The sequence below is a fragment of the Empidonax traillii genome, unplaced genomic scaffold (assembly GCF_003031625.1).
Source record: "Empidonax traillii isolate 1590-97213 ecotype Southwest subspecies unplaced genomic scaffold, ASM303162v1 scaffold77:size1270838, whole genome shotgun sequence".
Classification (NCBI taxonomy): Eukaryota; Metazoa; Chordata; class Aves; order Passeriformes; family Tyrannidae; genus Empidonax; species Empidonax traillii.
Window position 1 is genome coordinate 919,197 of NW_020955270.1, and position 17,038 is coordinate 936,234.

At 45.7% G+C, this 17,038-nt stretch overlaps 1 protein-coding gene across 2 annotated transcripts; it reads left to right on the forward strand.

The window, feature by feature from the left end:
* Positions 1 to 4,595: 4,595 nt before the first annotated feature.
* HMGCS1 (3-hydroxy-3-methylglutaryl-CoA synthase 1) lies at positions 4,596 to 14,705 on the forward strand. Of its 2 annotated transcripts, XM_027880889.1 has the most exons (11): positions 4,620 to 4,638; positions 8,298 to 8,325; positions 9,308 to 9,765; positions 10,145 to 10,270; positions 10,780 to 10,944; positions 11,660 to 11,828; positions 11,950 to 12,120; positions 12,892 to 12,998; positions 13,334 to 13,459; positions 13,732 to 13,895; positions 14,295 to 14,705. In XM_027880889.1, exons 2-11 carry the CDS (start codon positions 8,312 to 8,314, stop codon positions 14,385 to 14,387), a joined length of 1,593 nt encoding a protein of 530 aa, XP_027736690.1. In that variant the 5' UTR covers positions 4,620 to 4,638; positions 8,298 to 8,311; the 3' UTR covers positions 14,388 to 14,705. The 2 variants fall into 2 exon arrangements, with proteins under 2 accessions (XP_027736691.1, XP_027736690.1); XM_027880890.1 differs by lacking the exon at positions 8,298 to 8,325 and having other exon boundaries at positions 4,596 to 4,638.
* The last annotated feature ends 2,333 nt before the right edge of the window (positions 14,706 to 17,038 follow it).

Genomic DNA, 17,038 nt, shown 5'->3' on the forward strand with positions numbered 1-17,038 from the left:
GAGGAAGAGGAAGAGGAAGAGGAAGAGGAAGAGGAAGAGGAAGAGGAAGAGGAAGAGGAAGAGGAAGAGGAAGAGGAAGAGGAAGAGGAAGAGGAAGAGGAAGAGGAAGAGGAAGAGGAAGAGGAAGAGGAAGAGTCTGCATTGGTTTAGGCACAGGCTGCTGGGAAGCTCCATGCAGTCCTGGCTTGCAGACCTGTCCTTTGACAATTGTAAGAAGACAGCACAGCTGCAGTTGTCTCTCTGGTTTGGAAAGCAGTGCAGATACTTGGTGACTTGTTTTTGCACTGTCAGCTTTCCTGCCCCCCAAATCTTTCTTATCTGTTCAGCAATTCCTGCTTTGTGTTTGAAATTATAACACTGCTGCAGTTTCTCCTCTTATACATATCATAAAGAACCTGCCAAGTATGATTTAAATGCATTTTTATAGCTTTTAATACCTGCAATTGATACAACATCACAAATATTTTAAGACTCAGCCAGAACTGCAGCTCAAATGTTATTGAAATATTTGCATTTACTGGACCTACTTTAATATACAGGCTTTGATATTTTTGTTTACATTTCCCAGTTCTTCACACTGGGTATTGTCTTCTGCCATGTTATCCTGGAACCAGGAGACCAAACTCAGAGATTATGAGATGATAGAAGACCGCTCTCCACTGCAGCTGTGTTTCAAGTTTGGGTTCCTGTGCATTCTTTTGGGAATTCAATTAGAAATAACTTTTACTAGTCATCCAATCTAAAAAAACTTTCTTCCCTGATATTAGTATATGAAATATCAAAACAGCACTTGAGAGATCCAGTCTTGTACAGTTTCACTTATCCCTGAACCCTAACACAAATATGTAGAAGAAAAACCTTCCCATTTCCAAACTTTCACTTGTGTGATCTCACACTCTCTGTCCCTCAGCATTATTTTTGACCTTTGCTATTTTGTACTTGGCAACAAAATCAAATCAATGCCTTTTTCAGTAAAGTCATCTCAACATCTTGTTTTGTGGAAGAGATTATTAGGGCACATGACTTTGTTTTCCCTGAAAATGCTGGATAAAACTCTCTTTCCAAGGGGTTTGGGTGCCTAAAGATGTAGTTGGCTGCATCTGAAAACCCCAGTGAGTATTTTAGTGGCTTAGAAGTGTAACTTCCATTGAATTAAGTCCCAGTTAGGCTGGAAATATAAAAGAGCTTAACAGATGATTATCATCTGGATTTTTCACTTATTTTAAGAGTTGTGACAGTCTCTATCTCTCTAGGAGGCTTTAAAACAATGTCACAGATAGCATTGCTTAAGAACTACTCAGCAGAAGCAAAGAACCTGTTGGGTCTATTGAGACAAAACCAGCACCCAGAATTTGATACTCTGGCTTTAAGCTAGAAGGTGAATCATCAGACTGCAAACACTTTTCTTTCAAAATAGTATCAGGTTAGGAGTTCCCACCCACTTTTACACAGCTGAAAAATGGTGAGAGAGACTCAAATTCAAACTCCTCTTCTATCAAACAGCCTGGATTTTAAGAGGGTGTGTGCTCTCACTCGCACTGTCCGAGCATGTTTCTGCTCCAAGGTTATTCCAAGTCATGCTGAGTTTCTCTGGTAATACCATCTTTATTAAATGGACCTATCTTTTCCTAGGTTTCCTGTTCTAAGGTTACTGAGGTTACAACAAATTAACAAATTCAGCCTCGATTGGAAATCTCCCTGGACAGATTGGTTGAGCTCTAGAGCCACGAAAGGGAAACGACCTGCATTCTCACTACCTGGGCTGGAAATAGTACCATCACATGTCTGGAGCACAGTTTGCTTGGAGGACTATAATTAATTACCTAAGAGGTTTGGAACAAGATTCACCAGCAACTTTAATGATATTAATGCAATCTTTATGAGAAACGAATACAAAACAATTGTAATCTATTGCAACAGGAGTATAGGCATATCCTTTCTTGTGCAGAAACATTTGTAATTTTTTTTTTCAGTATTCCCTTGTAATACACGCAGTGGCAGGAAAAGCAATAGTCTCATAAAGCTGAATAAAAAGAATAATGCTATGGACAACAATTATAAAATAAATTAGACTGATTAATGAGAAAGAGTAGTTTTTAGTTCTTAGGCTATAAAGAATTAGTCATCCAACTAGTCTGCAAAAGGAGGACATCTGGACTGGATATATATTTAAATTATCATCTGGATCCATAAACATCCTGAGGAGGCAAATACATTGCTTTTAGCAGCATAGAGACCAGGTAAGTCTCTATCTACCTGGTAGAGATAGCTAGACCACAGAAAAGAAAGCAGTAATATGGATCACATCCCCAAGCTAAGTAGTAATTAGTAATTTTGGCAGCTTTTTTTAATCAGATCTGTGAAGATGTAATAAAGAAAACTGCTTTTTACATCTGCATTTATTGTTGACTACACACCCAAAAAAAACCAATTACAAAGCCCAATTCAGACTTCACGATTGTGAAAGCAAATATGACATTTATCATAAAAAACCCACCACATAAGTACAGGCTCACAGGTGAGCAGATTTACAGTATCAGGGAGCAGCAAGGGCAGGTGACCCCAGAGCTGGACACAACAAGGCAGCAAGCAGGGCAGTGACCTCGCCAAGGACAGGCTCCCACAGTGCCCAAACAAACAGGTAGAGCAGGGCCAGTGATGGCAACACGGGATCAACCAAGAGTCCAAGTTTCCAGGCAAATCTGTGGAGATGAGTAGGTCAGAGGTGAAGCTGGAAAGTCAGTGGGTCAGATCAGCAGAGGTCGAAGCCAGGCACAGGCACACTGGTGGTGCTCCCCATGCAAAGGCCCAGGTTTGAACAGGGCTCCCAAGTGAAGGTGGAGAGGCTGCCCAGGGGTCTCCTCACACCTCCCTGTCACCCTAACCCTAACCCTGCACACAGGTAGCTCAGCCCCCAGGGAGCAGGGAAGGGGCTGCAAAGCTCCAGGGGGCACTTGCAGCTCTCAGTTGAGCTCCCACAAACTCAGTGAGATGGACTGATTCATCTGCCCCTGAGCAACTGTTCCCTAAAGGCAGGACAGTTCAAGCACCCCCATATTAGGAAGTATTTTGCAACCAAAGCACATAATGATACTAGGAACCAATTTTGACATCTAGAACAAGGACACGGATTCTGGTTTTTGGGGGTTTTCTGAGTTTTCCATGGTAGGAATGGAAAAGAAGAAGCAATTGGAGTCTTAGATTCCTAGAGCAGAGTATGAACTTTCCTAACAAGTCCCTTTGGTCTGTAGGCACAGGAGATTACACATGTCTACATGATGTAACTAAGCCATTATGTACCAAGTATGCATTTTGTCAACATGTTTTTTTCAGAACAACAAGTGGAACTGGCTTGTACACAGATTGACACGAGCTTTTCAGGAGACTGCAGGGTAACACGTGAGAACAAAACTTTTCTCAGTTTCTCAGTGGTATCTCAGTCCTTGCAGTACAGAGAGTTATGTGACAAATCTGTGACGATTTTGCACGACAACAGCAGAAAGGTCACAAGTTCAAAACAGACTGAACAAATAGGACAGGACTTACTTAGCACTTTCAATGACAGCTTTTCCCTCTCCTTTGCAGTATTTTTACCTTCTCCTAAGATGGTGGTTTAACACCCTGAGGTGAGTCAGGTGGTAGCCTGTGCTGGCTGCAGCAATCAGATCTCACAGAGGCTGACAAGGGAGCTGCCAGGGTAGCACCATTTCCCTGACTTGGGCTGTGCTTTACAACCCAGTTACCCAGGCTATAACATTTGTGTTTGACTTCTGTCAAGCAACTTCCCATCAGCAGCAGAGGTTCATGCTCCCCGTTCTCTAGGCATGCCCCATGGCCTGTGCAGCAATGGATTAGGTGGATATAAATCATGGCCATGGATTAGGTGGATATAAACCATGGCACGGCCTGGAGGCGAGCGGGGCTGGCACGGGGAACCCGCACATTAGCTAACTGACAATTTGTCAGGCAGCGGCAAGCCCATGATGTGCAGCTTAACACACCGTAGATTTAACGAGCTGGGACGAGACTATGACGGGAACATCCAGGACAGGGCAGGGCTGAACATTCATCACATAATCCATCAGGCAATTCTGCTGGCAGCGCCCCGTGCGAGTCCCGGGGCACAGAGGGGCCGGGATGATGCTCCGTGTCCGGGACGATGCTCCGTGTCCGGGATGCCCGCGAGGCCGCGGCGGGAGGCACGGACACGCCCGTTGCCGGGCAACAGCCTAGCGCGCGGCCCGCGCCCGTCCCACCCTCACCCGCGGTCGGCCGCGCGGTCCCATTGGCTGCCCCAGCGCGGCGCTCGGCTCCCATTGGGTGCCCGCCGCCCCTGCCGCGTGCCCATTGGCGCGCCGCCCTCTGCCCACGCTACGTCACTTTCTCACGCCATCGCCCCCCGCCCGCCTCGCCCGCCGCGCGCTGGGTGAGGGGCGGGACCCGGCGCGGACGCGGCCGTGATTGGTGGATAGGGCTGCCACTCAAGAAGCGCGCCGGGCTACGGGCGGTGCGGCTGCTTAAAGAGGCCGCGCGGCCGGCGGGGCTGGGCTGGGGAGTGTGGAGACACAGCGGGATACAGACAGGATACGCACCGGGATACGCGCCGGGAGCCACAGCAGGAACTGTCATCTCCGAGGGGTGAGCGCGGCTCGGGACGCGGAGGTACGAGGGGGTAGGGGCGAGGGGCTGCGGAGCCGTGTAGGGGGAAGCACGCGTGGAGCGGCGGGACTGGAGAGCCGCAGGCAGGGCTTGGGGACGGGTCGGCACAGCTGGGAGAGGTGTTTTTAGGGGATGTGTTTGGAGTAGAGCCTACAGCGCGGCGGGGATGAGATAACGAAAGACGAGGGGGGGGAAAAGGAGGAAAAGAAACGAAAAGAAAAGGGGGGGGGGAGAAAAGGAGAAAAGGAAAGAAAGAAAAAAACAAACCAACAAAAAAAAAATACCCTAAAAAGGAGGGTCATGGTGTCCTAACGTCGGTGCCAGCCCGCACCCCGCGCCGGGCGCTGTCCGGAGCATCTCGGAGCATCCCAGCCCGTGGGGTGGCGAGCGGCGCCCCCGCCCGGGAAATCGGGCGTCTCCCGAAGTAGCCGCATCCTGGGCAGGGATCCCGGCCGCTGCCGCCGGGGGAAGCCCCCAGCTGGGTAAGCTGCGGTGGGTGGATGATGCGGGGCTCTGCCCCGTCTTGGGGCCACGGTGTGTCCCTTCATCGCCTCTCAGTGTCGCGACAGAGTCGCCCTCCCAGGTCGGGAAAGGCAGGGCGAGCGTGTCCCCCTGCCTTCGCCGCCCCCTTCGGGCAGAGGCAGCCTGGAGCTGCTCCCAGGGATGCCGCCGCCCTCCTTCCCAATGGCGTTTGCCGCAGGGATGTAGGCACCCCGGCGCCACTGCTGTTGGTGACGGAGCCCCGGTGTCGGATGTGCCGCCACCCCTGCGGGCGGCACGGCACGGCTCGGCCCGAGGGTTCCTGCGCTCTGGGACTCTGCGCGGTTCGCCCGTATCCCGGCGCCCGCAGCTAGGCGAGCATCCCACGGGGATGCCTGGCAGTGCATCCCGGCGCCCGGAGATGACCGTCCGGTGGGGATGCCCGAAGGCCGCATCCCGTACCTTATCCCGAAGGTGGGCGAGCGTCCCACGGGGATGGCCGGCGGCGCCATCCCGGTGCCCGGAGCTGAGCGTCCCGCGGGAATGTCACCGCGGTCTGGGCGGAGGAGCGGCATCTGATGGCAGGACGGGTGTCCTGCGTGCGAGTGGCACCTGCGGAGCCGTGCGGGGACAAGGCGATGATGTCACCGCCGGAGCTGCCACCGGCGCGGTCCGTCCCACCGGTCCCCTGGAGCCAAAGGCAGCGCTTGAAGCAAAGAAGGCTGGGGCTTATTTTTGAACTTTGAGTAAAATATTCTGTTGGAATTAAAAATTAAGGCAGGAATGAAAAGAGTCAAATTATTGACATAATATGCTCAAATTTTTAAGAAAGACAATGAACGCTACCAGTTGTTGTGGGAGAACATGTTTCTCGTAACACCAGCGGAAAGCAATAGCTTGTCTTATCCTGCTTGTTCGTTCCCACTGAAATCCTAAGGTGACACAAAACAAAGCAGGTTTCTCATTTATATCAAAGCATTTGGGGTTGTTGGTCTTTTAAAGAAATCATACTTCTGAGAAAGTTTTAGTTTTCAGTGAAAACTGAATGATGGGATGTTGTTTGCTGTTTTACCAGGAGGACAAAAGGCTGCTTGTTTTAAACCAAGTAAAACCATTTTTTTTTCTGTAATGACTGACGTAAGATGTCATATGTCTCGTTTCCTTCAATTATCAGAGCATGCTCATGAAGCAGTGTTTCTCTCTGCAGTACAGCCTACTAGCCCAGACTCCTGCCCTGTTAGGAGTATCTGGGAAGTATGGTATTTGGTGACCCATGAGAATGTGGTAGAAAGACCCTCCCTTTAGTTGTCTTCTGCACAAAGTTTTCTGACAAGAGAACTGCAGATATTATCAGTTAAATGCCAGTTTTGGATCTTGGAGTTCTATAAGGAGCAAGCACAAAGCACACTGTTTTTCCTTAGCCCTCCCAGCAGTAGAATTCCTCTTGGCATATTGCTTTTCCTAATAATTCACTGCCTGGTTAACAGCTGCTAGCTGCTGTTCTTCTATGGCTAGTGCCATGGGGAGACTTTGCTGCAGCCTTTCAGTACTTAAAGAGAGCTTACCAAAAAAAAAAAAAAAAAGAGAGAGAGAGAGGGACTTTTTACATGGGCATATAGTGACAGGACTAGGGGGAATGTCTTCCAGCTGAAAGAAAGCAGGTTTAGATTGGATATTAGGAAGAAATTCTTTACTGTGAGGGTGGTGAGGAACTGGAAAAAGTTGCCCAGAGAAGCTGTGGATGCCTCATCCATGGAAATGTTCAGGACCAGGCTGAATGGCACACTGAGCAACTTGGTCTAATGAAGGGCATCCCTGCGCTTGGCCCCAGGGGTTTGGAACTAAATGGTCTCTAAGGTCCCTTCCAACCCAAACCATTCAATGATTTTTGTATACATCTTAAATTAAGTCTCGAGATTCTCTGCAGTCTTCAACTTTCTGGTCTTGGAGCAGTAATGAGCTCTGATCTGGGTACACGGCTCACCCTCAAGGTGGCAGCCAGACACTGCTGAGCTGGCAGCAGCTGGTATTTCCTTTTGGAAAAAATCCTTTTGAAAGAAAATGAAGTATTTTGTGCCAGAAAGAGAGCTGAACCCCAGAGCCCTTTTCCCAGCTGGTATCTTGGGATCTCGCTGTGGGTGTTGTGTCTGCGTTCATATGGGAGCTGAAAAGCATCCTCCTCCTCCCCAACAGTAGCTGTGCAGATTTGAGGTAAAACAGAGCCAAGTTTCGTACCCCAGTGCTGCTCCGTGGCTCCCGGCTCATAGTGCTGCCGGGAGGGGATGTGACCTTGCCTCGCAGCTCCTGAGGGCCCTGGGGACCTCCACGCTGCTCCCTCTTCTGGCTGTGGCTTTAGCAGAGCAGCCACTCCCGTTCAACAGTATTAACCTGCTGCTGTGCGATAACAAATCCATAATCCTGCCCAACATCTGTTCCCGACGGCAGGAATAATGATGTTTTGGCGGTTTGGGTTTTTGTTGGTGTTTTTTTGTGGTTGTTTTTGTTTTGTTTTGTTTGTTTGTTTGTTTGTTTGTGGGGGTTTTGGGTTTGTTTTGGTTTTTTCAGTCCGGAAAATTTAAAGCAAGGTACGGCACCACTCCACCATGCAAATAGTAGCGAGGTGCCACCAGTGTACGGTAGTGCGTGGCCAGGGATTGTCCAGAAGAAAAGGAAACAAAAACACAGGAAACCTCGCCAAACTGGACTTTTGGGTGCCGGTGAATTTTTTTCGCCCCGTTCACAGTGCCGAAGCCCACCCCTCAGTCTCGGCGCTTCCCGGCCCTTCCCTCGCCCCTGAGGCGGGCGGGCGTGGCCGTTTGCGGCGCACGCGCACTGCTGGCGCCGCGCACGCGCACTCGGCCGGGCGCCGCGAGCCGGTCATGGCATTGGAGCCCGAGTAAGGGCCGGCGGCAGCGGCAGCGGACAGTGGGGAAGGAAGGCGGGAATGCCCCCAGGTTCCGCGCTGTGCCGGGAACACGCTGCGGGAGGGACGCGGTGTGACTCCGCCAGGCCCATTCCCGCGGCTCCCGGCCGGCTCCCGGCTGGGGTATGGATAACCTTGAGGCGGGGAGGGCGGCAGTAGCGGGCACAAACGAGGCGAAATTGGTTTTCTTTAAAGCAGTATTTGCTGTAGGGGCGGTCCGTAATCCTCTGTACAGCTCGTCGCGGTTTTATGGAAGAAGCCAGGTAAGTCGTTGCGGCGGTGCCTGGAGCTCGGCAGGGAAGGGACGAGGGCTCCTTTAAGGATGGAAGGCAAGGAACAGGAGTATGGTGCCTGTCTGTAATAGAGGTGGGGCGGAGCTGGAGGAGTAGGGTGTAGTATGTCCTGGAGTGTAATATGTCCTCTGGTGCGGTGAGATGGGAAAGTCATGGGATTAAAACGAGAGAATTCGGTCTCTCAGGGAGAAGTCTGTACGTCTCGTCTCAGCCTCTGAAATGTTCCTTCAGGCTCGGTGTTGGGACTTCAGTGTTCCGCTTTGCTGAAACAAGAGTATGCTTGAAGCAAACATACAGGAAGACTCCAAACAAAAATACAAAACAGCTCCCCCTACCTCGTGCTGAAAGAAATCCCAAATATAAAACAAAAAAAACCCCACTCTGGAAAGAATTCTGTTTCGTTGCAAGTATAAACAAAAAGCAGTAAGCACCTGCGTCACTTCGTTTAAACTAAAAATAATTTTGAAAAGCCCTGGCCTGTTTTACGGTAGTAAATTTTCTGGCATGGGTAGATTTTCGATTTCGGTTCTCAACTAGCAACATTAAAAAAAATGTCAGTGTCTCTAGCTTGGTTGTTATATGCAAAAACGAGACTTTGCATATAAGCATTAGTAAAATAATGAACATTAATTTCTCAAACACTTAACACTGTGTGTTTTGCCTCAGGAAGATAATTTGAGCTTAACCTACATCTTGTCATCTCTGGGGCTGAATTTTATATTTTCACTTGAAAGTACTTCTTAATAAAAAATGTTACAAAACTCCTAATGATGTTTACTGAATGCTCTGACCAAAGTTTCACCAGAGGCAAAGGCGTGCCTTTTGCAAATTACCTTGTAGAATACACGAATTATAACTTTTTCCATAAAACTACAGAAACTGAAAGTAGGTCCCTCAAAATGGATGTGAATAAATCACCTGGTTTTGTGGTTTTCTTTTTTTTTTCTTAAAGATCTACCACGATGCCTGGGTCTCTTCCAGTGAATGCTGAATCCTGTTGGCCCAAAGATGTGGGAATTGTGGCGCTAGAAATATATTTTCCCTCTCAGTATGTTGACCAGACAGAGCTAGAGAAGTATGATGGTGTGGATGCAGGGAAGTACACCATCGGGCTCGGCCAGGCCAGGATGGGGTTCTGCTCTGACCGGGAGGATATCAACTCTCTCTGCTTGACTGTGGTCCAGAAGCTCATGGAGAGGAACAACCTTTCCTACGATTGTATTGGGAGATTAGAAGTTGGAACGGAGACCATCATTGATAAATCAAAATCTGTGAAGACTGTCCTGATGCAGCTGTTTGAAGAATCTGGTAACACAGATGTGGAAGGAATCGACACCACCAATGCATGCTACGGAGGCACTGCTGCTCTTTTTAATGCCATTAATTGGATTGAGTCCAGTTCTTGGGATGGTAAGTTCATGGTCTTTTCTTGAAAAGTTACGTCATCCTTACATCAGTCTGCCCTACAATGACAGTGTTCATGTCTAACCTTGTAAAACCTAAAGGATAAACTGTTTTTCTCTTCTGAAGTCTTTTTTTTAAATACTGTGGGCATTTGCCACTAGTTCAGTTACAGTGTGAAGAACAATGACATAGCTATGAATTGCTGTTCTCATGTAAATTTTGGCAATTGCCAGAAAATAGAAACTTGGGGGAAAAAGGATTGAAGATCCCCTTAATCTTGATATGTCATCTCCTCAGTAACCGAAGTCTGAAAGTTGCTGGTGGATGTTAAGGCATGCCAGATGCTTGGCTGCCTCTCACGGATTTTTCTGTGTGTTTTTCACAGGACGCTATGCCCTTGTGGTGGCTGGAGACATCGCTGTCTATGCCTCTGGGAATGCGAGGCCAACTGGTGGGGCTGGTGCCGTTGCCATGCTGGTTGGTCCAAATGCACCCTTGATCTTTGAGAGAGGTTAGTGCTGTGGGAGGACACACCCTGTTCAGGCAGACTTGTTATGAAGCCCGTTTTGCTGTTTTTTGTGCATCGCTGGAGTGGTGGATTAACTCCCACTAATATCAGAAATTGTTCTGTTTCCTCCTGCTCTGGGCTAACTCAGCCAAGTCCTGTTATAGGATGAAGCAGGAAACAACTAGAGATGGTCCTATCTGTTTATTTCCTTGGGAATTGTCCAGTAAAACTGGCAGAGTGGACTAGGGCTGAATAACAGAACATTCTGCTTCCAGAACAATATGATGACCGTCCTTTGTTGCTTGTGTGTCATGCTCAGTCCTACTGTACCTAGCAAGCAACAGAACTGTGTGAAACCTTACCTAAACGATTCTATGAAAATCTGCTTGACTGGGGGGGCAGGGGGAGGGGGCAGGGCAAAACTGCTTGTTCCTGCATGTGTACTGTGTTCCAGTTGACTGGGAGCAGCTGAATAAAGCAGTTTTCAACTTTTGTCATTTTCTGTCCACCAGGGTTGCGTGGAACCCACATGCAGCATGCCTATGACTTCTACAAACCAGATATGGTCTCTGAATACCCTGTGGTGGATGGCAAACTCTCTATACAGTGCTACCTCAGTGCTTTGGATCGCTGCTATACTGTCTATCGCAACAAAATCCATGCCCAGTGGCAGAAGGGTATGTAGCCTCTCCTGATGGTACTGCAGTATCTGGCAAATGCTGGAATGTGTAACTACACAGACAATGTATTTTCAAGTTCTAGATTCTGATCTAAAGACTACTGTATGGATCTCTTCATGTTTGTGTGTTCTGAGGCGACTGAAATATTTGCTCTCTCCCATAAGAAATTACTTAGTTCTGTTCTGGCATGGTTAAGTTCCTGACGGTCTGTAACTACAGGCATGTGTTGGTGTAATGTATAAGACCTTGTTCAAAAGCATGCTGCTACCCACTTCCACCCAGGCTTTTAAGAAATTTAGGTTAAATGTTATGTAACAATACTTTTTTTTTTTTTTTTAATCCAATATGTTTAGTAATTGCTTCCCTCACATTAAGAAGCATAGGTGTGAAGAGAGTTAAATGACAGTTTATTAGGTCGGAATGCTGGGTGGAGATTCTGTTAAGCTTACGTCTAGAAGCTGAGCTTATGTCTCTTATCCTAGAATAAGAGCAAACATTGTTAGCTGGTGCAAAAGATAGTAAGGAAGTAATTTTTAAGTAGAAGCAGTGGCCGTGTTTTAAATGCACCTGACAGCAGTATTTAGTGTTACTGGTGTCTTCTTGTGTGCTGACATGTTATGATGACTGGTATTCTGCCAGCTCCCCGCTTTATTTTCATAGTTGAAGGGAGTACTAAACATAGCTTGTAACACAACACTTCTGCTACTTCCAGAGGGGACAGACAGACGTTTCACCTTGAATGATTTTGGATTCATGATCTTTCATTCTCCGTACTGTAAACTGGTACAGAAATCCGTGGCCAGACTCTTGCTGAATGACTTTCTCAGTGACCAGAACCCAGAAACAGCAAATGGTGTTTTCAGTGGTCTGGAAGCTTTCAGGTGAGAATGGCTGCTGTCTTCCTTATTCACATAATCTTACTCTGTTACACATCCAAGGTGTGTTTTTACTTTCTGCTATTTTAATAACTGTTTCTGATTTTCTTTTTTTTGTTTTTATTAGGGATATAAAACTTGAAGATACGTATTTTGACAGAGATGTGGAAAAAGCTTTTATGAAAGCTAGTGCGGAGCTCTTCAATCAGAAAACCAAAGCTTCGTTGCTCGTGTCCAATCAGAATGGAAATATGTATACCCCTTCAGTCTATGGTTGCCTTGCCTCTCTTCTAGCCCAGTAAGCATAAAATTGGGGAAAAAGTCATAGCTGTTTATGAATAAGGACATAAAAGGTTTTCGTTTTAGAAAGACGTCTGTAAAAGCACTGTCTAGCAAACCTTTTCCTACGAGATTGCCTTGAGCAGAAAGATTAAAGTTAAAAATCAGTTCTGCACATGCATTCAAGTTCAAGGGACAAGCAGTCTGATAATGTGACAGAAGCTGATGTGAAATGGCTGCTACTGCCTTCCAAAGTACTTACTTGTGAGGCGATGCCTCTTCTCAGCACGAACCTTCCCTCTTTCCCTCCCCCTAGAAAAATGCCTGCAGTGGAAAAGAGAACCAGAATGTCTTCTTTGTATCCCTGTAACCAAAACCAAATTAAATTAGCTTTATTTTTTTTTTTTTTCAATGACAGCCTTTTACAAAATCATATTAAGTTTAAATTAAACCCCTCTTCCTGGATCCCTTTTTCTTTATTCTGACATTGCCTTCCAAGATGTGTTTGCTCGTTTTAGGCTTTAGGTCGTTCAAGAATGAAAACTGGCTACCTTTTAGATAATCATACTCTGTGCATTTCTCAGCTCTGTTTTGCTAAGGCAGCTTTGGAACTCATCACAGTATCTGAATTTGTGTTTTTAAAAGTCAGAATTTATGCACATAGCTAAATGTGTATGGTAGACAATATGATTTGCTGGCTGCTGTTCCTAAGTTAGCTGCAATTTCTATTTATTTAAAACTGAGACCTGGGCTTAACTCCCACTTTAAAAAGTTGTTGTTCTATTTGCAGGTACTCCCCAGAGCAGCTGGCAGGACAGAGAATCAGTGTGTTCTCCTACGGCTCTGGGTTTGCTGCTACCCTGTATTCCATCAGGGTTACCCAGGATGCCACTCCAGGTGAGTGACATGAGATGTTAACCACCTCCCTTGCACAGCTCACTCTCAATGCCTTATTACACAACTGACCAGCACCATAAAACCTGCAGAGCAATGCCGAATGATATCAGTGCCAAACTGAGGGTGTTCTAGCTCCAGGGAATGTTTGTGTCTCCTTGAACAAATAATATTCTTCAAACTCCAATTATGTTTTGATTGGTAATTGGGAATACTTTTAAATGACTAACAGTTGAGATTCTGTAATGCAAAGTACTTCAAATGGGTTTGAAATGTTAATATGCTGCTGTGTAGTTCTCAGCACTGGTGCTGCCTTACACGATGGTTCTGTATTGCAGGTTCTGCACTGGACAAGATAACTGCCAGCCTTTCTGATCTCAAAGCAAGACTTGACTCAAGAAAGTGTATTTCACCTGATGTCTTTGCTGAAAACATGAAGATCAGACAGGAAACACACCATTTGGGTAAGAACTTCATAAATATAAATCATTCCTAGTCCTACAGCAAAATGCTCATCACTTATTTCAGCTGACTTTAAATGATTAGGGTGTAGAATGAAGGAAATGTCCAACCTTTTCTGCTTCTGAGTAGCTTGTCTTCACTGGCCCAACATGGGCTGAAATAAAAATCCAGACTTGTTTTTTTTCTGTGTCAGTGCATCCAAACTGCAAAGGCCTGTGTTGAATAAAACTCTCACCAGGAAACAACTAACAGTCTGTTACTCCCTTTTTTACAGCCAACTATATTCCACAGTGCTCAGTAGAGGATCTCTTTGAAGGAACCTGGTACCTTGTGCGTGTGGATGAAAAACACAGGCGAACTTATGCCCGGCGCCCACTCCTGGGTGATGGACCTCTGGAGGCAAGAGTTGGAGTTGTGCACCCAGGCATTGTTCATGAGGTGAACACTCGGCACTCTTTCAAAGTTTGATGTAAATGGTGGAACCATTTACATGTCTGTCTTAGCATGTGCATGTATGTTAAGAGGAAGTGGTTTAACGAGTTATATTAAATACTTTGTTAATATGCCTAACTTACAAGCCAGAAGTAAAAAGCTGAACGTGGGATTTAAAAAAAGTACATTTCATCATAAAGAGAATGAAACTGCACAAGAAAGAAACAAGAACAAAACTGGCTCTTTTCACACAGTCTGTTTGCATGAAGCATGACCGATTAGATTGAATTTAGGCCAAGCCATCCAGTGTAGCATGAATGTTGTTTGAGAGTTGGACTAGCCATGAAGTATGAATGTGTGTGAACTGGAAATCTGTATTTAATGTTTTTTTTCCCTTCTTCTTAGCACATCCCAAGCCCTGCTAAGAAAGTGCCAAGAATCCCTGCAACAACAGAAACTGAAGGCGTTACTGTTGCCCTTTCCAATGGGGAGCATTAAGATACCTCTGTGAGGTGGGAAAAGAAAGAAGGTGTAAGGGTAGGGTGAGAGAGAGAGAAATAGGATTGCAGTAGTGCTGAAGTTTCAGTGTACACTAGTACTTCATTGGAGTGTAAAAAAACTCTTTAAGCTCCTTGGAAAAAACCATCATAATACAGTGTGCTGATTTTAAAGTATTTTCAGAACACTAAAATCAGGAGTATATTGGAGATAGAAGGACTTGCTAGGTCCTTTGTGGATTCCTTAACTTGTCTGAATTTTTTTAATTACTGAGAAGTAGCTGTAGTCTATTACAAGGTCTTTGTACATAGAAAAAAACCAAAAGGAATCTTCTGCCTGCTCTTTCTGTGTAAAATGACTTGAAACCTACACTGTTAACTTCTACCAGTACTCAAGTGCGTGCAAACTAGTCCAAGCTTTTAATGTTAGGGTTCTCAGTGCCTTGACAATAAGCAGTCAATCTTCTGAATACTGCAATTCTCTTTCACTTTATCACCTTCCCTTTCTTCTCCCAGTTTGCCTCCCATCACCCCATTGCTTTGGGAAAGGTATAGAACCAAGTAACATCTATTGTTGGAATAGAATGTCTCTTCCCCTCAAAATTACTGGATCGAGAACAGCTAGGCTGACAAGTGGTTTTCTTGGAAGAAACTCTGTGATCCCCTGTGTTAGTATGTAATTTCTCCTATCATCATGGCTAGGCTTCGCGAACAAAGATTAGAGAGGGGCTCTACCCACGCTTGCTACAAGCGCGCTGATGGCTAAAAAGGCCAGTGCGAGATAGACAAGTCCGGTTGCAGAAGGCACAGCAGAAAGACTCCCCAGGTGATAATGACAAGACGCGATTCTTTCTGCGTTGTCTTTTCTCCTCGAGAGTGATCCTGCGTGTGTTCTCAAAAGCAGCAGCAGCGTTATAGATGGTGTGTCTCCAGGCCTCCCGATTGGAGGCCAGGGTAGACCAGTGGTGGTGATCAATATGGCCAAGGCTGAGGGATTGTCTCAGGCAGTCCTTGTATATGATGATGATGATGGTGATGATGTAATTTCTCCTAATATGCCTATTAAGTGTTTTATGCCTGCATTGCGAGTCATGGCAGCCTGGGAGGAAAGAGGAAAAAGAAGGGAAGTAGTAAATTTTTTCTTCTAAAGAAATAGGGTCATTGATTTGGCACCTTTCTGGATCATTTAGTAGAAGTATCCAAGACAGCAAATTTTCAAATAAAACTTCTAGACATTAATGGAGCAATTGTAATTGGCAAACAAAGGAAGAGAGTGATCTCATCAGTTTGTCCAGAACTCCGGCCTCTCACTAGTCTTGATATAATACATTTCCAAAAGACTATTTCTAACTTTGAATTTGGCTTTGTACCTTGAAGTCCTTCTCACTATTGGTAATACTGTAGGACTAGTGTCTTGTATTTCTTTTGTGTTTTGCTTTGTTTTGTTGTTTTTTCCCAACAACCTATCCATTTTGCCAGTGGTAGATTTACAGTGGTAATGGGGAGCCCATTCTGGTAGATTTTTAAATCCCAGATTGGAAATGAACTATGACATGAGCCTTTTAAGCCTGTAATATATATATCTATCTATCTATATCTCTATATATAGATATATATATTTAAATTGAGCTAATGTACAGATTAAGTTTTGTTGAGTTTATTTCTTTGCTAATTCTACAAAGCCACATTATCTAATATAAAGTAGCAAAAAATTATTTCTCTGTTAATCACAATTTTTTCTGTGTGTAATGAAGTGTTTGTATTACCTGTCACTCACTAGGATTTGATAACTTGCTGTATTTGTACAGTCAAGCCTTGATAAAATAGTTGTTTATTATAAATTGACAAATACTAATCTGTTTGTTCTGCTAAAAATGATGGAGCAATGATGCATGACAATAGTGTTTGCAAGTATTTTGGCTTAGGTTGCCCTCGTGAAACTTAACTCGGCACCAGGAAAACAAACTGTCATGGAACAAAGTCCATTGCTGGCAGTGGACAAACCAAGAAGTGAGCTACTGGCACAGACTTCCCAGGTCTGTGAGGCTGATCCTTTATTAAAATAAAGTTTGACATATTTGAAACCTGTTGGAGTAGTGCTGACTTGTTGGGTTTTTAGGACGCTTTATTTTCAACAGGGAAAAAAGAGGAAACTGGCTCTGTGAAAATCTGAAGGTGTGGGTCCACAGGCTGGTTGGATAATCTGGATCTCTCTTCGTGTCGTTCCCAACAAAATGAAGGGGTTGCTTAGGCTGGTGTAAAACCACTACATCAGGGCTGTGTCTCAAAATAACTTAAAATGCTTTCATATGGAAACTGTTTATAGCAGAGGAATTAATCCCCACCTCATGATATGGAATTAATAATTATTACTGTCTTGTAATGTAATGGCCAGTCTCTTCGCGAACGAAGAACCGGGGAAGGTCTTTACACCTTCCAGCCTGCGCATTGGATTTTTTAGGTGAGACACAGTGTGCGCGGAACTGAGCCCACCCTTTAATCCTGAGGTTCATCGGCCGGGGCCAAGCACGCTTGGACGGTGGCAGCGAGGTCCTCAGGACGTAGATGGATTGTCTTATGGGCTAACGAGCTCCATCTGCCCGGGGAGGGGCCCCGACCGGGAATCGAACCCAGGTCTCTGCAGTGACAGTG